Below are 24917 nucleotides of genomic sequence, written 5' to 3'. Positions count from 1 at the left end.
GCCCCCGCCTGGGCCGTGTGGTGGGCAGCTCCTTGTCCCCTTACCAAGGCGCTCCGCATGGTGCTAGGTTCCACCCGGGTACTCTGCCCCTCTCTCTCTGCCCAGAGCTCCTGCATCAGCTTCTCCTACTGGAAGGAGACCGTGTCCATCCTGTTGAACCCAGACCGCCAGTCGCCCTCTGCCCTTGTCAGCTACATTGAGGAGCCCTACATGGACATAGACAGGGACTTCACCGAGGAGTGACCTTGGGCCAGGCCTCGGGAGGCTGCTGGGCCAGGGCCCGTGCGGGTGAGCGTGGGGATGTGTGCCACACGCCGTGCCCTGGCTGCATCCCCCCACCCCCCTGCCTCCCCGCTACTCTGCCTGCCCCAAGTCTTCAGGTACAGGCTTGGTGGGAAGGAGCATCTAGAAGCCCCTGGCCCTTGGGTCGGAGGGCCCCAGGTCATTGGGGGAACCTCGGTTCCCTCAAGCTCCCCATGATAAGGACAGGGACAGGATGCCCACCCTTCCTTCAGAACCCTGGGGCCCTGGCCCACCCAGAGGTAAAGGAACTTTTAAAAATAGCTCTGTCTGAGCTTTTGCCCAGTCTCTTGGCTGTCAGTCCTGGGGTGGGGAGGGAGGTACGGGCACCCTCCTCCAATCTGTGAGCCAAGCTTGCTCCGGCCTTTGGACCCAGGCAAAGGCTTCTGAGCCCCCTGGGCAGGGGTGGGGGCTGCAGAGGACGCCGCCTTCCCCCACACCTGCCCCTCTGTCCCTCCCTCCCTTGTTTTCCTTTAGTTCCTCTGGTTCTGTTTGCTCACTGGCCGCTGTGTTCATCCCAGGGGGGCTCCCCTAGAAGTGGGGGCCTTTTTCTTCCATCCCTTGGGGCACAGGGTACCTGTGCCCTTCCTAGGGGCAGCGTCTCCTGCCTGAGCCCGCACACATAGGAGCCTGGCTAGGAGCACACCCTCGGCCCCTCCTTGTGTTGCCAATTTATTAACAACAAATAAAACGATTAAGTGGAGACTATTAAAGAACTTTATTTTAAATGACTGATGTGGACCTGACTTTTGTCCAGGGACCGTGTGTTCCTTTCTTCTCCTGAACCTCAGAGGAGGAGAAGGCCCCAGCTAGGGCTGCAGACTGGCATTTACTCAGGGTCCAGCAGGGCATGGGGCAGACTGGGAAGAAGAGGCAGCAGGAGAGGGTGCGGGCAGGCAGCGTCTTCAGAGCCCAGAGACTCTGGCGTCACTCCTTGTGCTGGGGAGAAAGGAGTGGCTGAGTGAGCACCACCACGCGCCCCCACCCCAGGCAGAGGGCAGGGGGTGCCCCGTGCAGCCCCTCACCTTGGGCCCTAGGGCATCCCGGCTCCGTGCCCGCAGCTTGTTCGCCTGGGTTTCTGCCATGTCTGCCCGCTCCTCTGCGTCGTCCAGCTCATGCTGGGCCTTGCGGTACTTGGCCAGGTTGGTACTGGCCTGCTGTTCCTGGGGGCACAGGCAGGCCTGGTCACCCTTTGGTAACTGGGAGAGGGGATCAGTCCCGTCTAACCCTTCCCCAGAGAGGGCTGGCTTCTGGCCCTCAGCTGCTCCACCACTCCGTGCTCCCCTCCTCCCCCATGACCAGTAGGTGGGAAGCCAGGAGGTAGGGGGCAGCACTGCTTCCAGAGGTCCGCAGAAGGGGAAAGCACATGGGGTCCTCTTGGAGACGGAGTTAAGTCCTGTCTATAGCCCAAGCTGAGAAGAAATTGTCCTTCTTCCCCCAGGGACAGTGGGGTCCCTGCCCACACACAAAACCAACACAGACACACAAAGCCAACCCTTGGGAGCCTGGGCGGCTGCTGCCCTCTGGCTGCACTGAGGGGGAGTTCCCAGCTGAAGGGACCAGGGGGGCCCCGACTCCTGTGCGCTCACCGCCTCCTCGAACTGGCGTTTGTAGCTCTTGACCTTGCTCTGCAGCTTGTCCACCAGGTCCTGCATGCGAGCCAGGTTCTTCCTGTCCTCCTCAGCCTGGGCAGGCAAAAGCAACTCAGGTCTTGGCCAGACCTGGCCAGCTCCAGGGTCCCCCCCCACCCCAAGGCAGACCTGGTCACCCACCTGATATGCGAGCTCCTTGACCCGGCGCTCGTGTTTCCGCACCCCTTTGAGGGCCTCGGCGTGCTTCTTCTGCTCTGCATCCAGCTCGGCTTCCAGCTCCCGCACCTGCAAGCAGATCCAGGGATGGGCCTGCTGCCCGGAGCCTGCCATCGGGCTGGCCCGCCCTGCCAGGGAAAGGACTGGAAGGGCTGCACGAACCTTGGCCTCCAGCTTCTGCACCTGCTTCTTCCCGCCACGGAGGGCAGCTTGCTCGGCCTCCTCAAGCCGGGCCTGGAGCTCCCGCACCGTCTGCTCCAGCGTCTTCTTCATCCTTTCCAGGTGTGCACTCGTGTCCTGCTCCTTTTTCAGCTCCTCAGCCATCATGGCCGCCTGTCGGTGGAATGGGGTGCGGGGGGAGGGCATGGTCAGCAGGCGAAAGTCCTTTGGAGCTCCGATCCGGGCCTCCCATGGCCCCAGCCCAGCCTCACATCAGTGATGGCCTTTTTGGCCTTCTCCTCGGCTTCCCGCCTCTCCTGGACAGCCTCCTCCACCTCCCCGCTCAGCTGGGTCAGATCCACTTCTAGCTTCTTCTTCTGGTTCAGGAGGCCTGTGTTCTGAGGAAGGAGAAGCAGAGCCTCAGGGTGGGGGGCCTGCTGGCTGGCGCCCTAAGCCTCCCTGGGCCCCTCCTGTCCCCACCTGTGAGTGTAGGAGATTAAGACGCTCGGTGGCCTCGAGCAGCTCCTGCTCCGCCAGTCGCCGGCTGCGCTCGCCCTGCTCCAGCGCGGCCCGCAGCTCCTCCAGCTCCGCGGCCAGCAGCGCAGCCCGCCGCTCCAGAGCCTGCGCCTGCTCTCGGAGCTCTGCCGCCAGCCGCTGCTCCTCGTCTCTCCCCGCCTGCTCCTCCTTGAGCTGGGCCTGCAGCAGCCGCGTGGCTGCCTGCGCCTCCATGGCCTGGCGGGTGGCATGGCCCAGCTGCAGCTCGAGGTCGTTGAGGTCACCCTCCATCTTCTTCTTGAGCCGCAGCGCCTCGTTGCGGGCCCTTGTCTCTGCATCCAGGGAGGCCTGCAGGGACTCCACGGCCCGCTGGTGGTTCCGCCTGTGGGAAGAGGGGAGGAGAGGCACAGGAGAAGGGGGTGGGCGCAGGCACTGGACCTGCTCTTGCGCCCAAGGAATGCCGCACACACAAACCCATTGTGGGAACAAATGAATCGTCCCTCCCGGGTTTCAAGCCCCTTGCGACTGCCTGTTATCCCTCAGAGCAAGTTCATGGGCAAAACCAAGGCTCCAGACAGATGGGGCTGAATCCTGGCTCTACCTGCACCTTGTAGCCCTGAGCAAGTCTTTTAGTCTCTGAAGTTCACCTCTAGACTGGGGACGATGGTCCTGACCTTGACAGAGCTCTAGGGCAGGGGTAAGCCTGGCAAACTCTGCCTGCCTTTCTCCTGCCCGCAGGTGGCCAAGACTGGAGGGATGGCAGCCTCCAGAGGAGTGGATGGGAGGTGGCACGCAGGTTGGGTTGGGCAGGAATGACTTTAGGCCCCCTACCTCAAGTTAGTGCATTCCTCATCCTTCTCAGCCAGTTTCCGGTCCACCTCCGCCTTGACCTGGGACAGCTCCAGCTGGATCCTCAGAGTCTTGGTCTCCTCCAGCTCCAGGGCTCCCTGGAGCGCAGAGCAGGCAGTATGGGCACAGGGGCCACAAGCGTGTTACCGGAGAACAGAGGCCCAGGAGCAGGGCGGTGCCCACCCCGGCCCTGTGGTCAGCCCCTGACCTCAGCCTCCTCCAGTGCGGCCTGGAGCTCACTCTTCTCCCCTTCCAGAGCCTTTTTGGCTTTCTCCAGTTCCTGGATGCTCTTCCCGCTAAGGCTGACCTGGTCTGTGAGGTCACTGATCTCCTCTGCAGAGGAAACAGGACACTGAAGGGCCGCCCCCATGCCTTCTGCTCTAACCCAGGTCATTTCATTCACTTGTAACTCCAGGGGGACCCCACCAGGGTACCCTCAATGACTCCAAGGGGCTCCTGCTGACCCCACGGCACTTCTCTGACCCCGGGGTGGAGCATACCCTGCAGGTTCTTGTTCTCCCGCTTAAGCGTCTCCAGGGCCTCGAGCGCCTCCTCGTGGCTGTGTCGCAGCCGGAAGAGCTCAGTGCCCAGGCTGCGGGCCTCCCTCTGGGCAGCCTCCAGCTCCCGCTGCATCTCCTCCTCCTGCCGCCGCCGCTCCTCCAGCGCCCGCTCCAAATGCCGCTGCTTCTTGTCCAGCGCGGCCGCCGCTGAGGTGGCCCGTTCCAGCTCTAGGGTCACGTCCTCTGACTCCGTCTGCAGTCGCAGCTTGGCCTTCTCCAGGGAGGAGCACTTGGCGTGAGCAGCCTCCACTCCCTCCTCTGCTTCCTGCAGCCGCAGGGCCAGCTTCTTTCTAGGCAATGGAAGCAGACAGTGGGAGGCCGGCTTAACAGTGCCCCGTCTCCCCTCGCCCCCTGATGGCTCAGAGGCTCGGACACCACCTCTACACGGTGACGGCCCGGTGAGTAAGGTACTCACTTGGCCTCCTCCAACTCCTCGGTCCTCTGGATGGCATCTGCCTCGTACTTGCTCCTCCACTGGGCCACCTCAGCATTGGCCTTGGACAGCAGCCGCTGCAGCTCAGCCTGGGCCTCTACTTCCTCCTCATGCTGCTCCCGCAAGAGGTCACAGTCGTGCCGCAAAGCCTGTACGGCATGAGCCAGCGCACTCTTGGCCTGCAGGGACCGCAGGAACTTCAGCACGGGACTGGGCCGGCGGCCCCAGGGCCTACCCTGCCCACTCTGGGGTGGCCAGCGGCCAGACCACCTTGCTCTCCTCCTCCAGCTGCCTCCGCAGTTCCTCCAGGCTCTGGGTGGCCGAGGCCTTGCCCCGGCTCAGCTGGCTAATCAGAGACTCCTTCTCCTCAAGCAGGCGGCTCAGCTCCCCTGCAGGCCAAGGGGTGAGCCAGCAGGTCAGGCAGGCCCTCGAGGCGTGGCACCAAGACCCCTGGGTGGCCCAGCTGAGCCCCTGGCCTCACCGCTCTCAGTCTGCAGCCTCCCACGCTGAGTGCTCGCATCTGCCAGCTGCCGCTGCAGCTCCTCCACCTTGATCTTGGCCTCACTCAGCTGATCCTCATAGGTGCGGCAAAGCTTCTCTGCGCTGGCCTAGGTTCAGGGTCAGGAGTCAGAACAAGTTTGTCAATCACAAAGCAGTGGCTGGGGCTGCCAGCCAGAGGCTGGGACACTGGGGTTGTGAACTAAAAGGCTAGATGTGGGCTCAGGAAACAAAGGGAAAGCAGAGCCCCAAGTTCAACGTTAAGAGATTCTACTGCTGGACTGTTTTTTAAAAGATAGGTGTCAGAAGTGAGAGGGCCAGGGTGAGGTTAGGATACTAGAGCCCGAAGTCAGCTGCAGACTGGTCAGAGGTCAGCTGTCAGGACTGGTGGTACAAAGGTCAAGGGCCAAGGTTGGATGCTGGGGTTCAGGAGAGGAACAGTCAGGATAGAGATCAGAGACCAAGATGTTAAAATTAGATGCTGGGTCAAAAATGACCTAGTCAGGGCACAGAGTTTAGTAGGAGTCAAGGTTTGAGGTCAGGACAGGTGTGGGGTTGGGGCTGAATGACAGGTGAATAGGTCAGGGGTCAGGTTCAGGTACAGGGTCAGGCCTAGAGATGGGTGTGGGATCCGAGCTCAGGGGGGTTAGTAAGGGGGCAGACACCTTGCTGCGGGCCAGAGTCTCCACATTGGCGCCCAGATCATCCACCTCCATGCGCAGCTCGCTCTTCTCCTTTTCCAGCTTCTGCCGCACGCGCTGCAGACTGTCCACCTGCTCACCCAGCTCGGCAGCGCTCTCGGCCTGCTTGCGGCGCAGGGCAGCCACGGTGGCCTCGTGCCGCAGTGCCGCCTCCTCCAGTTCCCGCCGCAGCCGGCCCAGCTCGGCCTCGCGCTTGCGGCACCCCTCCCGCTGCCCCGCCGATGCCCCGCCGGCCTCCTCCAGCCGCTCGCTCAGCTCCTCCAGCTCCCGGGCCGCCTCTGCCCGCTGCTTCTCCACGCGGGCCCGGGCCGCCCGCTCCGCCTCCAGCTCCTCTTCTAGCTCCTCTGCCCGAGCCTGGGGACAGGCACACAGCAGCTGGCACCTCCTCCGAGCACTCTAGTCCTGGCCCTACCCACACCCCACCCCGTGCCCCACACACCTGCAGTTCCTTGATCTTCTTCTGTAGCTGTGCCCCGAGGAGCTGCTCATCCTCTACCCGCAGGTTCAGCTGACTCAGCTCCGAGTCCTTCCTGGGGGTGGTGTGGAGCGTGAGCCAGGCCAGGGCTGGACTGCCACTGACCAGCCTGGAGGTGCCCCACCCTCCAGTCTCCCAGCTCCCTGCCCGAGGCACCCAGCCCTAAGGGACCGCCCCCACCCCATGGTCCCTCTCTACCCCCCCCCAGCCCTGACCCTGGCCTGGGCCCTTGATCCAAGGAAGGCAGGACACTCTGCCTGCACCCTAGCGACCCCCATCTCAGTCCTCCACGCTCAACTTCTGCAGCGATGCCGCCTGCTGGCCAGGGGCTCAGGTCGGCTGCCCACCGCATGCCTACTTCTTGAGCTTCTCCTCCAGCTGCTGCTTGTCCTGGGCGGCATCCGTCACTGACTCCTGCGTCAGCTTGAGGTCACCCTCGAGCTTGCGCCTCGCCCGCTCTGTGTCCATGCGCAGCTTCTTCTCTTGCTCCAGGGAGCACTCCAACTGGGGGGTGGGGGGAGCAGGTTCAGCTGCCAGGCCCAGCTGCCGCGCCCCCGACCCCCGCTGGCCTCTGCTGGAGCCAGGACTCACATCTTCCACTTGCTGCTCCAGCCGGAGCTTGGCCTTGGCCAGAGCGCTCACACGATCCTCCTCGGCCTGCAGGTCGCCCAGGGCCTGCTGGTGGGCCTCCTGCAACGCCTTCTTCTCCTTGGTGAGTCGGGCCACCGACTCATCCAGGGCTGCCATCTCTTCCGTCAGGTTCTTCACCTGTGCCAGTGGTGGGGTCACCATGAGGACGCCCCCCCACACTCTGGTCCGAGAAGCCACCCTCCAGGTCACAATGACCGGCTCTTCCAGCTAGGGGGCCTTGGTCAAGTCAGTCCGCTCAGCCTCAGTTCTCAGTAGACGCCAGTTTCCTTCACTGTAACAGGGGGTCCGGGTGATCCTGGCTCCCTCGCGCCCCGCCGTGAGCACCCAGGCAGGCACCCGACCCCGCGCCTGCCTCCCTCCCTGTGTAAAAGCGTCCACGCTCCCGCTCCCACGAACTGTGTGGGGCTGTGGGAGGGCCTGATGGCAGAAGGCACGCAGTGGCAGGCGGGGCACGCAGAGCTGGGCAATGGGCCTCCTGCCCTCGAGAGGCCATGGTCCTGGGCAGATGCCTGGTGCTAGCAGCTGCTGAGCACCTAGGCCCCGCGCTGAGTGCCCGCAGGAGCTACTCACGCTGACTCCTCAACCACCCAACCAGGTAAATGCTGTTCTTGACCCCATTTGACAGATGAGCAAACTGAAGCCCACAGAGAGGAGGGGACCCGCCCTCGGCCACCCAGCAGGGGTGTCCTAGAGCCCGGAGGGAGAGCAGCAGCTGCCTGGCCCCACGGCCGGCCGGGCCCACACCTTGTTCTCCGTGGCTTGCTTCTCCTTCTCGGCCTTGGCCAACGTCAGCTCCAGGTCATCAATGTCCTTTTTGAGCTCTGTGCACTCGTCTTCCAGCTTGCGCCGGCGGGCGGCCAGGTCGGCGTTCACCTCCTCCTCGTCCTCCAGCCTCTCGCTCAGCTCCTTCACCTTCGCCTCGAGCTGCACCTTGGACTTGATCAGCAGGTGGCAGCGCTCCTCCGCGTCCGCCAAGTTTTCTTGCTCCTGGAGAGGGACGTGGGGAATGGGGCAGAGCCAGGGCCGGCTAAATCAGCCAAGGGAGACCAGGCTAGGCCCTGAAGAAACTTCTCATGTCCACGCTAAGTCCTGACCCCCATGCCCAGCTGGGCTCTGGGGACCAGGAATGCTCCTAAACCACCTGCTCAGGGCCCTGAAGGGGCTCAGGTGTGATGGAATGAGGGCTCAGGAAGAGAGGCAGGAGCTGAAGCAGAAACATCCAGAGGGGAGCATCAGACAGGCAGGGGGCAACCCAGAGTGACACCCGAACAGGCTCGAGGAGAGAAGTTCCAGGCTGAGGCCTTCTGGGAGGACGGGCAGCAGTGCCCCGGCTCGGCTGGGCTCTTCTCTCCCACCTCGCCGGCTCCTCACCACCTGGCTGCCTGACAGTCTCGGCACCAGCAGGTGAGTCTGGTGACCACACCCTGTCCTCCCACCAACGTGTCACCAGAGCTACCATGGGGGCTGGTGCACAGGGGACACTCAGTGTTCGGGGAAGGAACGAATGCCTCTTTGGACTTGGAAAGATTCCAGACCCTTGATCCCTGCCCTCTGACTATTATTGTTACTTGCCACCTGGGGTCCCAGGGGAAGGTTAGCAGAGGTGTGTCTCCAGGAGGGCAAAGGAGGGTGGGCTGGGGAGATGGGGCTCAACTGCGGGTTTAGCAGGAAGCCCAGGCAGCGGGAGGTGGGAGCATCAGGACGTGTGGACAGACGGACTCGGAGGGTGGGGAAGCCAAGCACGGACATGAGCCCACAGGCCTCCTGTCACGGCACATCTGGGACTGGGAAGAAAGATCCAGATCCTGAGCACCTGGGGCACACCAGGTCCACCCCGGCCCAGAGGGAGGGAGCATGGTGGGGTGGTGTTTCCTCAAAGCAGTCTGTTTTCTGGGGTGCCGGGGGTTGGGGGGCACGGGTCACCAAGAGAAACCCCCCTTCCCTTCCCCCACTCACTGCCTGCAGCTGCAGGGCCAGGTCATTCTTCTCCTGGGTGACACTGACGTGGGTCTCCTCCAGCTCCTGGCGCTTGGCCTCGGCAGCAGCCAGAGCCCCGCGGAGCCCCCGCAGCTCGGCCCGCAGGGCGGCCAACTCCTCCTCGGCCTGTGCTGAGCGCAGCAGTGGCTTCATCTTGAAGAAGAGCTTCATCCAGGACCAGTTCTTGACAGCGTTGAAGGCACGGATATTCCACTGGATGGTGAACAAGGCGTCCCTGGATGGGGGGAGGGAAGCCACAGGGGGCCGGGAGGCTCAGTGCTGCCCTCGCAGTGACAGCCCGGATGGTCTGGGGCCCTGGGCGAGGCTCGGCACTACACGCTCTCAGGGTGATCTCCCTTCACCTTCCCGGCAGCCCTGTAGGTTGGTCTGATGCCTCTGCTTTCTAGGTGAGCTGGACAAAGAGGTCCAGGGACCAACGGGGCTGCCTCCAGGGCAGGGGTTCACAAGCCCTAACTACCCCGGTGGCCCTTGCAAGTATCCTGAAGACACTAGGAGTGGATCCTGCTATACTCTGGGCTCTGGGGTCGGACTACACAGGGCTCTCACTCCACGTTAGTCGCCCTGCCCCCCTGCCGACCAGCTGTGATGGGGTCTCTGCCTCATATGGTGGCCCTCCTGGGGCTGGAGATCATCACAGCACCCACCTCAGGGGACTGTCACACACCTTAACTAAGATTATGCAAATAAAGCCTCTGCCTGGGGCTGGCACTTCTAGAGTGTTGAAAAACACCAGTTGTCATTATTACCTGTCTGGGCCACACTCCCGGTAGCCTGCAGCGCAGGGAAAGGTGCTCTTACCCCAATTTTTGAGGTGAAGAAATGGAGATGGACAGTTGAGGAGCACAACACAGAACCTGCCCCTCAGAGCCACCCAACTAGCCCCAAGGGCCAACTAAGCTGACCCATGCGACATACTGGCACGCACCATGGAGAGCCTGGGGGTCCCACCCCCTCCCCAGCCAGCTCTTACCCACCTCCCCTCCACCCCCCGCACACCTGCCGCCCAGCAGGCGCTGGTACTCCAGGCGCATGAGGCGGCCCCGACTCCGGGCCTGCAGCAGCGTCAGAACCTTGGCCAGACGCTGGTCACGAAGCTCCTCCAGGACCCCGAGAAGCCCAGCTTTGAAGAACACCTGGGGGAAGGGGGAGGCACCAGGTGGAACCCCAAGCGCCTGCGTGTTGTCCATCCCCTGTGACCACCCTGCATCCTGGGTGCCCCAACCTTGGTGTGACCAAACTGGTACTGCGTGTGGTCAATGTCCAGGGAGCCCAGGAGCTTCTCTGTGGCCTTCCTGCTGTCCATGAAGGTGTCGTCTGGGATGGCACCGGGGTTCAGGATACGGTACCTAGGGGAGCAAGGAAGAGCTGGTGAGGAGGGGGCGGAGCAGGGGAGGGAGGGACAATCATCGCTGGGCCAGTGAGGAGGCTGCAGACTGCCCCACCGAACCAGCTGGTGGGCAGCGTGGCGGCCCAGGGGCCTTGAGCATGTGCTGCTTAAAAAGCTTGGGCTGTGTTTAAATGCATTTTTTCATTACATTTGTTAAGAAACTGTATTTACAATGGGCGTGCAGCACTTTCATAATATTTTAACTTATAATTTTTTATAATTCTTTTTTTTTTTTTTTTTTTAGAAGGCAAAAAATAGGGGCTCCTGGGTGGCTCAGTCGGTTAAGCGTCTGCCTTCAGCTCAGGTCATGATCCCAGTGTCCTGGGATAGAGCCCCGCAATGGGCTCCCTGCTCGGCAGGAAGCCTGCTTCTCCCTTTCCCATTCCTCCTGCTTGTGTTCCCTCTCTGTGTCTCTTTCTGTCAAATACATAAAAATTTTTAAATTTTTTAAAATAGAAGGCAAAAAAATACAACAAAGGTGATATGGTATAGTGTATCAAAGCTGAAGGAACATTTGAGGGAGAGGATTCTAGAGCAAGGGTTCACGGTGGCTGTGGCCATGCTGTGAAGGCCAGAGAACCATGAAAGCTCCCTCCCAAGGACACTGAGGAACAAAGCGCGTCTCACTAGGCTATGGGATATTTTGCAGCACTAACAAAATGAGTGACGCCACACGTCATTATACACCTGAACCCACACGGTGTCCCAACACCATGCGCAAACCCCGATGTGAACATCCACTGTGACAGAGGTCCCACTCCGGTGAGGGATGCTGATCGTGGGGGAGGCTGTGCATGTGGGGGGCACAGGTATATGGGAAATCTCGGTACCTTCCCCTCCATGTTGCTGTGAATCTAAAGTTGCTCTTAAAAAAAATCTTAATTAAAAGAAAAGAGAAGTCATGGTGCAGACTTTCTGTCTAAGGACTAACAAACTCACAAAATAAGGGTGGAGGATTGGGGGGCCGACAGTGTGCACACACGAGACAGCACGCATGTGAGCGTGCCCACAGTCTTCGTGTCAACACACATGGGTATGTCGTGACCCTGGGGACTTCGGGACAGAGAGGGAACTATGCACACCTAACGCCTAACAAACTCAAACTTTCAAAACCAAGGGGAACTAAGAGCGCTGACTGGCTTTACATAAAGTCTAGTCTCTGGGGACCCTCACTCAATCCCCAAATCCACACCCGGCTCTGCCAGACCCCCCTTCGACACTTCCCCTCAGGTATCTGCTGAAGATGTTTCAAGCTTGACTTGTTTAAAGTGGATCTCAATCCACTACCCTCCATCCCCCAAAATATCAAAAAACCCTGTCTTGGTCTCTCAGTAAACCACCAAGTCCCCGGTGGCTTGGCCCCAAACCTGGGATCCTCCTCCTTCTTATTCCCTATTCAACCCGCCAACACAGCCCACTGGCCACTGGCTGTGCCGCAAACACACAAGGCAAGCCTGCTGGCTACTCCCCCAGCCTGCTGCTGCCTCAGCCACCAGCACCTGCCCTGAGAGTTCTGCCCAACCCCCTCCTCAGTCCCGGTGTCCCTGGTGTCCCCCTCGGTGCCTGGAATCTCAGTCCTCCGACCTTGATCCCTTTGGCTCTAAGTGTACGCCCTTCCCGTGCCCTCGGGCTGCTGCCTCCACCTGGAGGAGAGCTAAGGGGAAGGGAGCTGCGTAGGACCTGGGGGGTGGGGGCGGGCAGCAGGGAGACACCCACCGCTGCCGGAAGTCCGCATAGAGCAGCCTGTTGGGGAAGCCCTGGCGACAGATCCGGATCCCCTCCAGAACCCCGTTGCAGCGCAGCTGGTGTAGTACCAAGAAGGCATCCATGACCCCTGGACGTGGTGGGGGTTCAAGGGAGAGGTTAGAAGTCAACGGACACATCTTCATGTCCCAGAGAAAGACCACCGGCCCGCAGAAGGGCTTTCTTCAGGACCATGTGGGCCCCAAGAAGAGGGAAGACCCAGTTTCTCAGGTCGGCCCTGTCCCCTCCCTCCAATGGTCCCACCCCACCAACCCAGCCCTGGGGAGACTACCTGGGGTCTTGTTCTCATTGGGGACAATGCAACGGACAAAGTGGGGCTGTGTGGCCCGCAGGTTGGTCATCAGCTTGTTGAGATTCTCCTGGCGGTGGGAGAGGGGAGAAGGCACAAGAGGGGCAAGAAGCAGAATTGGAAACCACAGCGGATCAGCCCGCTAAGGACTGGTGAGCCGGCATCTAAGCATGCCGCTGCACATCGGTCCTTTCACTCCGATCCTTATGACCCTCTTCCCTCTTCTGCTTGACCAGGTCCCTGTCACTGTCACCGAAGCCTTCACACCCCGACCCCACCCAATCCCCTTCCCTCCCACAGACCCCGCGGCTCCCTGCCCAGGCAGCGTGGGGACGGGAAGCAGCACAGACTTGCTGTGATGTTCACGTGGAGAGGAGTTAAACATCACTGCAAGTCTTAACGGCCGCCCGCCCAGGGTGCAGGGGACCGAGCAGGGACCAGGGACGGGGGTGAATGCTGGCAGGGGAGGACCTGCACGGGGGGCCCACCCTGGGCCTCACCTTGTGCAGCTGGGACACCGTCTGGAAAGATGCTGCCTTCTTACGCTTCTCTTTCACCCCAGATTTGGGGGGCTCGGCTAGGAGAGACAGGGGGCCAGTCACTCTAGGGGACGCCACTCTGTGAGTACCCTACAGGATGAAGATCTTGGCCCTCTGTACTCACTGGAGCAGGAGCCTGCATAATTCTCATAGAGGGTAGCCAAGAGCTTGTTTTGCGACTTTTGGAAGATAGGGACCACCGTCTCATTCAGTGGGTCCTTGTTTTTCTCCAGCCAGCCCACGATGCTGTAAGGCACCTGGCAGAGAGCGGACAGGTGCTGAGCAAAGGCAGCGTTGGGTGAGGGACAGAGAGCCGAGAGAAGGGAGGAGGGCGGTCAAGCGTTGGGATTCCAGCAGGCACCTACCACGCCCGCATAGTGGACCACCTCAAAGTGGGCCTGGTATTTGCGTTTCTTGTCAGGCCGTGGCTGCTGGAAATTGGGTGACTTCCCCGCATGATTATCGTAGAGCTTAGCCCGGAAGCTGGCATCTGAGGCCTTGGGGAACATGCATTCCTCCTCCAGGATGGACAGGATGCCCAGTGGCTGCGGACAGGGAATAAGCTTGAAGGGCTGCCATCAGGCCAACCCATCCTGGCTGGGCCACATCCCCATATCCTAGAGCCCTTCCTTCTGGAAACCTTCCCAGATGCCCCAACCACCTATTGGGAGGGACAGAAACCACACAGGTGCCCAGGAGTCCCGTCTTCTAAAAGAGGAGTTGGTGGCTTGGCTGCCAGCCCCCCTGGGCACGAGTCACACTCTGGGCTGTCCTCTTCACTCACAGCTGCACAAACTCAAACTGCTGCCATTCACCTCCCGACGTCTGTGGTCTCCCCCTGACACCTGTGGTCTCTCTCTCTCTGTCGCGCACACACTCTCTCTCACACACACACAGCGCCATTTTAAAAAAAGCAGTTGGAATTTTGGCTTCCTCACTTACTAGCGGGGGGGAAGGGGGGGCATTGGGCCTCAATTTCCTAACCTGCAAAGTGGGGAATGAATATTTCAAGCAAAAACACCGCTGACCCCCTAAATGTGCCAAAGCAGGAGATCACAGAAACGCATAAAAACCACCTGCTGCACGAACTCTTGTGGGGTTTTCAACAACATTCAATGTTCAAAATGCATTTTCAGAGAAAAAGTAAGAGGAGAAATGAGTGCGTGTCTATAAAAGAGAACGTGCGCCCAGGATAACGGGTTTGGAGGAGGCTTACCCAGGTGCCAGCTACAGGCTATACGAGGTAGAGGATTAGGGGGAAACGTTCTCTTCCCTTTACTTCTGATCTTTCAAATTTTCTTTGATTTTTCTTTCTTCGGGTCTTCGTACAATGGGAAAATAGGTGTAACCAATCCAATGAAGAAGTGAACAGACCCGGGGCACCAGGGCTCAGTGGGTTAAGCCTCTGCCTTTGGCTCAGATCATGGTCTCAGGGTCCTGGGATGGAGCCTAACATGGGGCTCTCTGCTTAGCAGGGAGCCTGCTTCCTCCTCTCTCTCTGCCTGCCTCTCTGCCTACTTGTGATCTCTCTCTATCAAATAAATATATAAAATCTTAAAAAAAAAAAAAAAAAAAAGAAGTGAACAGACCCTACCCCACCTGAACCCCGCAGGATTTCCTCGGGAACTGCAGAGCTGTGTGTGCCCACGGGACCATGGTCAGCGGTGCTGGGTGAACCCTCACACGTGTTCACCAACACACACTCACACTGCCTCCAGCAAACCTCACGGTGATGCACACTGCCATTCACGCATGCGCACGCACACACACACACACACACACGGAGACACGTCACAGCCGCGCCCCCACACACAAGCTCACGTCACTGCGCAGACGCACACGCGTGCACGTGTAGGCTTGCCCACGCTCGCTCACCAGCCTGCACGCTTTTGTTCCCGCTCACTCCCCACACCCACACCCCCTTGCCCTGCGCCCCACCTTCTCAATGAGGTCAATGCAGGGCTGCAGGTCCAAGCCAAAGTCGATGAAGACCCAGTCGATGCCCTCACGCTTGTACTCCTCCTGCTCCAGCACGAACATGTGCTGGTTGAAGAACTGCTGCAGCTTCTCGTTGGTGAAGTTGATGCACAGCTGCTCGAAGCTGTTGAACTGCGGGGGGCGGCGCTGGGCTCAGTGGACAGGCATGGGGACCCGCAGAGGACCAGGGTGCATGCGACTTCACCCCCACCCACCCGGGGTGCCCCGCCCTGCAGGAAACAGAGCCCAGGGCCCCTGCGTGCACCTCAAAGATCTCGAAGCCCGCGATGTCCAGGACCCCAATGAAGAACTGCCGGGGCAGCTTGGTGTCCAGGGTCTGGTTGATCCGCGATACCAGCCAGCGGAACAGCCGGTCGTAGGTGGCCTTGGCCAGCGCCCCCACAGCAAACACCACCTGGACGTGTGCACAGCCTGGGCTGGGACCCGACAGGAAGGGGGTCCTGCCCCAGCCGTCCCCAGGGGTACCCTGGCCTGTGAGCCACTCACCTGCTCCACACTCTGGCCCTTGGTCACATACTCATTCCCTACACGCACTCGGGGGTGCAGAAGGCCCTTGAGGAGGTCCCCACTGCTGACCCCCATCAGGTAGGCAGCCTTGTCAGCACCTGGCAGGGCACACAGGTGTGTTAAGAAGGAGGCGGCCAAGAACATGGGCGCCTGGGTGCTCTACCAGCCTCTGCCTGGGGTTAGGAGAGGTGGAGTTCGGGCCAGGCAAACCGTATGGCTCGGGAGGGTGAGGGTCGGGACTTGAGAAGTCAGGGGTTACAACCAGGGCCAGGTAAAACTGAGGCCAAATGTTGTGGACAAGGGTTAGGGTTGATGGTCATGGATAAGACACAGGGATCAGGGTCAAGGCTGATGGCCAAGTCAGGATCCCTCACTCTCAGTGCCGTCAGCCTCGGCCTGCTCCTCCCGCTGTTTCTGCTTGAACTTCATGTTGCCAAAGTGCAGGAGGGCCCCCACGATCTTGTAGCAGGCGCACTTCTCATCCACGCTGAAGCCCAGGATGTCCATGGCGTGCTATAGCAGGGGACAGAAGGATCGGAGAAGGCCTGGGCCCACCAAGTGAAGGGCGCCAGGACTGCCCCGATCTCCACCCAGCCCCCCGCTCCACCCCCCTCCACCCCAGACATACGTCAGTGGCCATGAGCTCTTCCCCATCATCCATATTGTCCACAGTGATGACCCCCTGGCTGCAGAAGTGGTAGTCGTAGGGGTTCATAGACAGAAGCAGCATATCTGGGGGGCCCGGGGAGGAGCATTGGGGGTTTGGTCGTGTTCACTCAGCTAGTCTCCTCCCCCATATCCCTGCATAAAAGGTCCTGGGGGCCACCCTGGCAGGAGACTCTGGGGCCCTCCCAGGACTTCTCTGTGGCTGAGTTTCTCACCCCCTCCCCCATGCCCATGGCTTTGCTTTCTTCATGGTTCTCTGAGGAATGAGTCCAGGCCTAGCTCCACATGGCGTGCTAGGACACTGGGAGGACCACACTCTGCCCTTTTGGGGTTTGTGAGAAAGGGAAGCTGGGCCGAGACGGAGCCACTGCTCCCCCCTTGGTGCTAGACAAAGCCTCTCCAGTCCCAGGATAGCAGAAGGGACAACCAGGGTGATGACACCCAAGGGCCCGTCTCCCAGTACGAGAAGGAGAGAACTCAACAATAACCAGAAGTCCCAGCCAAGGAGTTGGGGGGAGGGGAAGGCGGTCCCACGCTGCCTCGTGGGCTCTGACGCCCGCTCTATCCACCCCTGCCTCTCACCCTGTAGCTCTGGCTTCTTCCCAGAGAGGATCTGGTAGTAGACGTGGTAGCCTCGCTCCCCGGGCAGCTGGAAGATCACTCGCGACTTCTCCAGGAGATCTAGGAGAAAGAGGGGCACCGGCCTACCATCCCGTTTCTCCCTAGAATGGGACACCCCGGCAGAGCTGAGGGGGGCAGCGAGGAGGTGCCAGTGAGGGTCAAGGGTGAGTCGAGAGGCGCTGTGTCCACACACGAGCCTGCAGATACTGAAGGGTGTCAGCGTGGGAATGTGCGTCTATAGGTCTGTGTGTCTGGCAGGGTCGGGGGTGGGGGTTATCTATGTTTGTCTTTCATCTGTGCTTCCTCCCTTCATCCACAGACCACGCTCCTTCCCTTCAGAGCAGAGCTGGTGTGTCAGTGACGCACGGAGCTAAGCTCCCACGTGTCTGCAAAGGGGTCGGTCAAGGAGCAAATGACGCCGTTCCTTGCTCATCCTGTGCCTGTGGCTCATCCGTCGGGGTCTGGCCATGTGTCCCAAGGTGGGGAATGGTCAGTGCAGGGCCTTGCTGCAGCCAGGGACCTGCTGTCCAAGTAGCGGGGCGGGTCAGGTGGGAGGGGCAACAACCCCCTAAGAGGCGGGCGTGGAGGCTTCCAGGACAGGGACTCTGTGTGTACATGAGACTGGGGCAGGTCGAGGGTACAGGCCTGCCCTACTGGAGGTCAGAGAAAGAACTGAGGTGCGGTAAGGACCCAGTCACAAGGATCCTGACTGGCCCAGTGAAGAACTGGGTCTCTATCTTAAGGTAATGGAATCTGGAAAAGGATTTTAAGCAGAAATATGATGTGATCAGATCAGTATCTGAGACAGGATCACTCTGGCTGGATGATCAAGCAAGGAGTGGAGGCTGGGAGACCTTACAGAAGCGGGTGGAACGATCCAGGTGAGGGTGGGTAGGACTGGGCAGTGGCCAGGGGATGGAGAGAAGTGCCTGGAACAGGTGGGAGCCCCAGGACTTGAGGATGGCTGCTCAGTCTGAGCGGAAAGACCCAGGCCTCCGCCCCCTTCGCCACCCTCTCCCACCCTCCCTGAGACTCACAGCTGTCAATATCGGCGGATGCCAGCTTCCCAGAGGGGCCGAAGTGAATACGGATGAACTTGCCCTGCGGGCAGAGGGGCAGGCTCAGCCGGGACCCAGGCATCTGCCGGGCACTGGCTGCTGAAAGCTCCCACCACCCCCATCTCCCTGCTGCCAACCCCACCCCCTCCCCCGCCGTGCCACTCACAAAGCGGGATGAGTTGTCATTCCGCAGGGTCTTGGCGTTGCCAAAAGCCTCCATGGCAGGGTTAGCCTCGATGATTTGATCCTCGAGGGTGCCCTGGTGACAGCAGTGTGAGGGGTCTGTCAGCCCCAGTGTCCCTGAATGGGAGACCGAGGGGCCCAACGGTGCTGGGGTTCGGCCCAAACTGGACAATCTCTTGGGTCGGGGGCGGGGGGGGAGTAAGAGGGATCCCTGGGGCCTCATTATCACTGCCTGCCCCACTGACCCTGGCCCTATACTTACCCCAGTCTTCGTGGCCGGAAATTGCTGCAGAGAGAAGACAACATGAGAAAGTATGCAGTCTCAGCGGGCTGGTGGGTGGGGGCGGCAGTGGTTAGCGGGACAGTGAACATTAGTCACCCCAGCATGTAACCCCCACGCCCCTCCCCAACCCTGTCAGCACCGTTAGAAGGAGAAATGCTAGAAAGTGGGAAGGAGCCTGGCCCCGGCCAGCGGCCAGAAGCAAGGGGCTGTGTCTCAGGGTCTCCTGCTTGCAGCCCTTCCCCTCCCCCAGCTCTGTTTCTAGTCTCTTTCATATCCCTTCATTTTCCACTCCAAGAAGCAGCCCCTGCCCCAAAAGCCCAAGGGCTTCCTGACTAAAATCTCCTCCCCTTCAGAGCCCAGCTCAAATGCCCCCTTCTCAGGAAGGATTCCCTGTGCTCTGAGGCTAGAGGAGCCCCCTTCTGGCTGGAACCTTCTCCCCCTCACCTCCCTCGGTAAGAGCTCTCCTCACACTTCTCCTTTGTCCTGGGATGAGCTGCTGCATCCCCATCACGCAATTAATTGCCCGTAGATTATTAGACAAGATGGCCCTGGCAGGTGCATATTATGAGCCCTAAGTCGCAAATGAGGAAACTAAGACTCAGAGCAGGAAAGTGACCTCCGGGCCACACAGTTAAGTGAGGGACAGGGCAGGAACTGAGCCCAGGCGTCCTGTCTCCCATGACACCACAGCCACCGCACCTCTCATCTAGAGGGACCAGCTGAATTGAGGGGGATCTTCCTCCCTTCCTCTCCCAGCCTCAATCTTGTCTTCTGCCCACGTCCCCTTCTTTCCGTTCCCCACCCTGGCTCCCTGCAGTCTGGGAAGAAAGGGAGAGGAAGGAAGGGGTGGGTTCTGGAATGCCAGGGTGCCAGGCGGCCAAGGGACTCTGGCTATTCACTCACCTCCAGGGAGCCCAAGACTTAAAAATCCCCCCGCCCCCCGCCAAAGACACTGCTGGGGGAACCAAGGCTGGAGGCAAGTGGCAAGAACCCCTCCTTCCTTATCAACGATAAAGAAATCCTTAGATGTGGAAAAAAAAAAAAAGAACCCCTCCTTCCGAGCTCCGTCCCCCACACTCACATTGGGGCCTTTTGAACAGGGCTCTCTATGGCAGATGTAGTCAAATTGGGGGCCAAGGGAAGGGGATTGATAAAGCTTTTAAAGTTCCAGCATCCATGGACCCTCTGAGCCAGCCTTTCTTCCCACAAACTCCCTTGCCTGACAGCCCCACACACCACCTTGCAGAGCTCATGCCTGCCCCCCCCAACCCAGCTGCACCCCTGCCAGCTCTGGCCTCTTCCTGCCCTCCCTTCCGTTACTGGACCAAGCCCCGACTTTCTGCAGCATCCTCAGAGACACTGTCGGGTAGGGGGGGTTCAAAAACGGGGGTGGGGAAGGGAAGGAGCAAAGAGCACCAAAAAGTCAACAGCAAAAACAAAACACCAAAAACAACCACCACCACACCAAAAAAAATAAAAATAAAAATAAAAAACAAAAGTGAAAGGAAAAACAACAAAAACAAAAGCAAGAAAATCAAATGGGGGGAAAAAGGAAAAGGTAAAAAGAAAAACAACTTTAAATGGGGGAAAAAAAAAAAAAAGGGAAAAGAAAAAGAAGAAAGAAAAATGCCCCAGAATAAAGCAAGGCTTAACAGGACCAGGAGTGGGTGCTGAGTAGGAGGTGGCCTTGGGCTTCTGGAAAGAAAAGGCAGCCCGTTTTGGGGGTGGAGGAGCACACACAGAGCTCTGAACAGCTGGCCCTGGAGGCTAAGAATGAATGTTATACCCGGAAAACAAAAATAAAACATTGGTCCCCCATTATTTCAGAAATTTCAAAAATCCATACAGAAATCACAGGGTGAGAAACCACCCCCTGACCTGGCTGTTGGGTCTGCCAAGTGGCCCTGGCTCTGGTTAGGCTCCACCAGCCTGCTTTTTGGTTGACAGCAGGTAACTGTCTTTGGTGCATGAAAACCAAGAAAACCACCACCTCGGAGTTAAAAGCTGCCTATTTGGTAAACTTTCAAAAATAAGAAGGGAAGGGAAAATTACATAAAAAGTTTAGGAACAGCTGTGGTCCTGCCCCTCTGTGTTACAGGTGGGGCCACTGAGGCATGCCCAGAATTGGGTCCCACGGTGTAGAAGAGGCGGTCACAGCCTCTCTCTTGGTCAAGCCTTGCTCAGGCCAGAGTCTGCCACCGGGGTGGGAGGCTCAGGCAGGGCTGGAGGCTCTGGGGGATCAACTTTCTAAAAAGGAATTAAAGAAAAAAAAAAAAAAAATAAAGAAAGAAAAAGAAAAGAGAAACAGTGAGAAGCAGTGGAGAGAGTGGGGAGCAGCGCCCGTGTGGGCGAGTCTTACGGCCTTCTTGCCCGGCCCGTCTCCCAGGGCAGCGACGATGGCAAAGTACTGAATGACCCGCTTGGTGTTAACCGTCTTACCGGCCCCCGACTCTCCGCTTAGACGACACAAACATGAGTCACCAAAGCCCATCTGGCCACTCAAATTCCCCTCACCCCCCCCAACGCCCCACCCCACAATCAGGGCCACGTTCTACTTCTCCCCACCCAGCTCCCAACTCAGGACCCCCCACTCAAGACCCTCCAGGGACAGATCAACCCTCGGAGGTGCTAAGGGTTTATAAAGCAAGTCAGGGCAGAACACCTGTGTGAGATGATGCCACTGTCTACTGAGCCCTAACGTCGGTGCCAGACACTGGGCCAAGAGCTTTACCTGCACTGGCTCGTTGACACCTTAGAAACCCCGTAAAGCAGGCATCATCACAGCCCCTATTTTATGGGTAAGGAAATAGTACTCAGGGAAGTCATGTAAATGTCTGTGCTGTGTGCCAGGGCTGACTCCTTATAGCTCTGCATAGTAGGTAGGTAGGATTGTTCAGTTTTACTGATGGGACTCAGGGGCCCAAGGGTACCAGCACAAAATGGATGTGTGAGAACTTGAACCCAGATCCTTCTGGTTTTACAGGTCTTGCTTTTAACCACCAGACTGCATGCACACACACGCACACACAATGTTCATACTGGCTTGGCATGAACTTGGCATGTACGAATTCTACCACTTTCTCATAGGTGCAAATGAAAAATCAAAATAAGATTCAGAGGTAAGGAGACTGTAAGGAGAAAAGGGAAAGTCATCTCCTCCCTCCCATCGAGTCAGAACCATAATTTTTCAAAATTTTCGAAAGATCAAGGGGGGCAGGAGCAATTCCAGGTCCTGGTGGGGAGGGAGTATCAGGGCTGGTGATCACTCCAGTGCTTGGGGATCCCTTCCCTGTCCACTACCCCATAATGCATCTGCCCAGAAAGGGGACAGAGAATATGCTCTAATTTAGCTTGGATACCAGCTCCAGGTGGTAGAGGGCCTGCCCTAAGTGCTTTGGAAATCAACCCTGGGAAATGATTTTAGTTCCACTCCCCTCTTGCCAGGTTGCCAGCACTTCCCACCACACCCCCAGAGCCCCACACTCACGTGATCAGCATGGACTGGTTCTCTCGGTCTGGAGGAAAGGGTAGGAGATAGAGAAGTTAGCCAAGGTAGGGAACCAGTCACAGGTGCAACACTGTATATCCATGGCCCTGGGGCAGGCCCTCCACCACCCAGGGCCAAAAAGGGAAGGACCAAGTGGGATCATCCAGACTGTGACCAGCTCCCACTTGGAAAGACAGAACGCTATGCTGGGAGTGTCCAGCAGCATCAAAAGGGAAGCAGTACACGTGGAGGGGAAGGGGTCCTTTACAGGGGCCTCCCTGGATTGGGGGTAGAGGTCTTGGGTGAGGGAAAGGAGTCCAAGCGGCTCTTACTGCGCAGCATGTCATTGTAGGCGTTATCTGCCACTGCATATATGTGGGGTGGGGCCTCCGAGCGGCGCTTTCCCTTGTAAGCAGCCACTACGGAGGCCGTGTACACCGGGAGCCATTTGTAGGGGTTGATGGTGACACAGAAGAGGCCCGAGTACGTCTGAGGAGAGAATGTAAGGTGGGTTATTGAAGGCCAAGTTCCTACCCTCCAGCCCCAGCCCTCAAGAAACCTTCCCTGGCCCCAGCAACATGCCCCAAGCGTCTGTCCATGCCCGCCCCAGCCCTCACTCCGGCCCGCAGCCCGAGGCCCCACCTCCACATTGCCACGCCAAGCCTCTAGCTCCAGCTCCGCCCCTGCACTCCAGGAGCCGATCCCCCTTTAGCCCCGCCCCCGCCTGGAGCCCCGCCTCCCCAGGGCCATGACATCACCCTGTCCCACCCTTAGCCCCGCCCCTTCCCCCCGTGGCCCAGTCCCCACAGCGCACCGGCTCTTCCCCTAGCCCTGCCCCTACCTCTGTGGCCCCACCCCCGCCGCCCGCAGCCCGGACCATGGCTCACGTAGATCATCCAGCGAGCATAACGCTGGCGCAGGTTGTGCAGCACTGCCGCCTCGTTGAGGTGCGTCATCATGGCCATGTCCTCCAACAAGTCGAAGCGGGGCGGGTTCATGGGCTGCAGCTCTGCTTCGCGCACCATCAGCACCTGTCCGGGCGGCCATATCGTGGGAGGCCTTAACACAGGGTGGGGTGGCAGACCGGCAGGAGCCGACTAACCTCAACCTCTTACCCCTGTGCAACCCCCCACCTCCTTTCATTAAGTTTGCTAACTCCAGCTAGTAAAGTGCTGCACCCCAGGAGACAGAGAAGCTAATCCCAAAAGAGGAGAGCCAAACCTTTTGGTCTTTGGTCTCCACATTGACTCTGCCCCCAGTAGCCTCCGACTTGATCTCGGCCTCCACATAGGCATCCTGTTCATCTGGTACCCAGACCCTCTTCTTCCCTGGTTGGGGGGAGAACATTGGGGCTTGAGAAGGCTGAGGCACATCTGGGGCTGGGGGCCCAGCTGCAGTTCCCAAGCCATGTCAATAGAGCAATGCCCCTCCCATGAGCCCCTCTGCCAGGATGCAGGGAATAGACAGAGAAGATCCTTCCACACCCAGGATCCTGGAAGGGTAGAGCAGGGAGAGTCTACCGGGATCTCTTCAGAGGGCTTCCCTGACTGAGTTAACAGTCCCTTACCACCCACTTGGGTTCAGATTCCGGTTTTTGCCTTATCTACCCTGCGACCTTGGGAAAATCCCTTTCTCCTGGGTCTGTTGCCTCCAAGGCAAAATATTATGGGCATCTCCTGAGGTCCCATATGGAGCAGCCCTCAACATCGGGAACATAATTCTAGGTTCTTCCTCCCCCGTTTTGCTGAACACTCAAACCCACTTCTTCTAATTCCATGTCTTACCTGGCCAGCTGGTCCCCAAGCTTCAGGGAACCCCTATGTCACGGTGGTTAAAGGCATGGACTGAGATTGCAGACAGCCGGATTCTGTTCCCTGTCCTGCTACTTCTAGCCAAGTGCCTTAGTCAGGACCAGCTACATAACTTGCAGGCCCTGGTGTTAAAATGCAGGTCCTTTGTTGAAAAAATTATTACGAATTTCAAGATGGTGATTCCAGAGTGTTAAATCAAGCAGGAGGCCCTTCAGCAGCAGAGCTTGCACACCCATGAAGCTGGCTTTGGCCCTGGTCCCCACCCCTCCCCAGGTTGTTGAGATGATGCATGGGAAGTCATCCACTCAGCCTGACACAAAATAAGCACTTGGTACACATTGCCTATTGTTATTATTGTCCTATGAGCAAACCAAGTCATAAATAGTAGTCTTTATTCCTGTCTTTGGCTCTATAGAAAGCACTAAAAATAACTCAGGTTAAAAAAGCACAGGTTTTATGGACACCAGCCTACATCCATAACAGTTGCTCTCATCTTGGAGGCCTCGGGCTCCAGCCACAGCCTGCTGCTCCGGAAGACAGGGAATACGGTCCCATTTTACAGAGGAGCAAACCGAGGCTTACTCACAAACATGCGTAATGTACACAGGGTCTCTGAGAACGTAGCCTTAGGACCCTGGACTCTGAGGCAAAGGGCCAGGGCTAAAGCGGTCATGCCAGAGTGCTCCTTCAGCCCTGAGCTAAGTGCTACCACCCCTCCCCACTCCCGTTCTGAGTTCGTAAGGGCTACACTGTGGCTGTGCTCTCCTGCCTTCACTTACCATCCCATGGGACAGTGTGCACCTTCATCAGGTCCTGGTAGTTCTGGCGGAGGTACCGGGCAGACTCCCCAAGTTCACTGACATCCATCATGGTGGTGGCACGGAGAGGTAGAGGACGAGGGACTAAAAATTTTGGAGGTTCAAGGCAGTCCAAGGCATCAGGCACTGGAAGATGGCAGCAACGGAGGAACTAAGGGCCCCGGGGCCCCAAACTGGGACATGATTCAAAACCCAAAAGGCCTAATACTCAGCGATTCCCTGGGGGTCCCCATCTCAGCCTCCCTGGTGAGCCCCCAACACACACACACACACACACTCAAACACCAGAGCATCCTTCCCGCGGATACAGAGACTCTTGCCCACCCATGGGGACCCTCAGCCCTTGGTTCCAACTTCAGCCCTGATCACCCACCTCAGCACTACGGTGAGGGCTGGGAGCTGCGCCACCCCCTTTTATTGCCACTGTCAAGGTCAGCGGAGGAGAGCTATGTCAGCAATCTCCACGTGTTACAGCCCCCCCAGCCTGGCCACAGGACACAAAAGGCAAATTCCCTTTTATCTCTACCAGCACAGCCCCTGGGCTATTTTTACCTCCCATTGTCATGGGATCACAAAGGC

At 58.8% G+C, this 24917-nt stretch overlaps 2 protein-coding genes across 6 annotated transcripts in view; one reads left to right on the top strand and one right to left on the bottom strand.

Annotated features, from left to right (window-relative positions):
- TRPC4AP (transient receptor potential cation channel subfamily C member 4 associated protein) overlaps positions 1-1031 on the top strand; it is a 66516-nt gene extending 65485 nt beyond the window's left edge. Inside the window, exon 19 of the mRNA XM_059406860.1 lies at positions 106-1031. Coding sequence (XP_059262843.1) covers positions 106-243 — 138 coding nt within the window. The 3' untranslated portion in view covers positions 244-1031. The remainder of the gene's footprint in view (positions 1-105) is intronic.
- MYH7B (myosin heavy chain 7B) lies at positions 1000-24405 on the bottom strand. 5 transcript variants are annotated; one of them, XM_059406855.1, is made up of 41 exons: positions 24300-24405; positions 22931-23037; positions 22597-22740; positions 22042-22198; positions 21710-21737; positions 20582-20678; positions 18202-18225; positions 17923-18015; positions 17736-17799; positions 16660-16758; positions 16040-16143; positions 15786-15924; positions 15391-15509; positions 15149-15298; positions 14845-15015; positions 13272-13451; positions 13031-13163; positions 12868-12944; positions 12350-12437; positions 12031-12148; positions 10150-10273; positions 9924-10060; positions 8886-9141; positions 7674-7916; positions 6870-7046; positions 6637-6782; positions 6243-6333; positions 5768-6157; positions 5086-5212; positions 4875-4993; positions 4587-4783; positions 4112-4461; positions 3820-3944; positions 3594-3709; positions 2748-3144; positions 2540-2665; positions 2271-2441; positions 2073-2177; positions 1890-1985; positions 1326-1463; positions 1000-1239 (listed from the first exon to the last, which is right to left on the bottom strand). In XM_059406855.1, exons 1-41 carry the CDS (start codon positions 24388-24390, stop codon positions 1228-1230), a joined length of 5826 nt encoding a protein of 1941 aa, XP_059262838.1. In that variant the 5' UTR covers positions 24391-24405; the 3' UTR covers positions 1000-1227. The 5 variants fall into 5 exon arrangements, with proteins under 5 accessions (XP_059262838.1, XP_059262837.1, XP_059262840.1 ...); XM_059406854.1 differs by lacking the exons at positions 22597-22740; positions 22931-23037; positions 24300-24405 and adding an exon at positions 22352-22410; XM_059406857.1 differs by lacking the exons at positions 20582-20678; positions 22042-22198; positions 22597-22740; positions 22931-23037; positions 24300-24405 and having other exon boundaries at positions 21710-21731.
- Between the last annotated feature and the right edge of the window lie 512 nt (positions 24406-24917).

Source organism: Mustela nigripes, chromosome 7, assembly GCF_022355385.1.
Source record: "Mustela nigripes isolate SB6536 chromosome 7, MUSNIG.SB6536, whole genome shotgun sequence".
In the NCBI taxonomy this organism is placed as follows: Eukaryota; Metazoa; Chordata; class Mammalia; order Carnivora; family Mustelidae; genus Mustela; species Mustela nigripes.
This window is presented reverse-complemented; position numbering and strand designations above follow the sequence as displayed.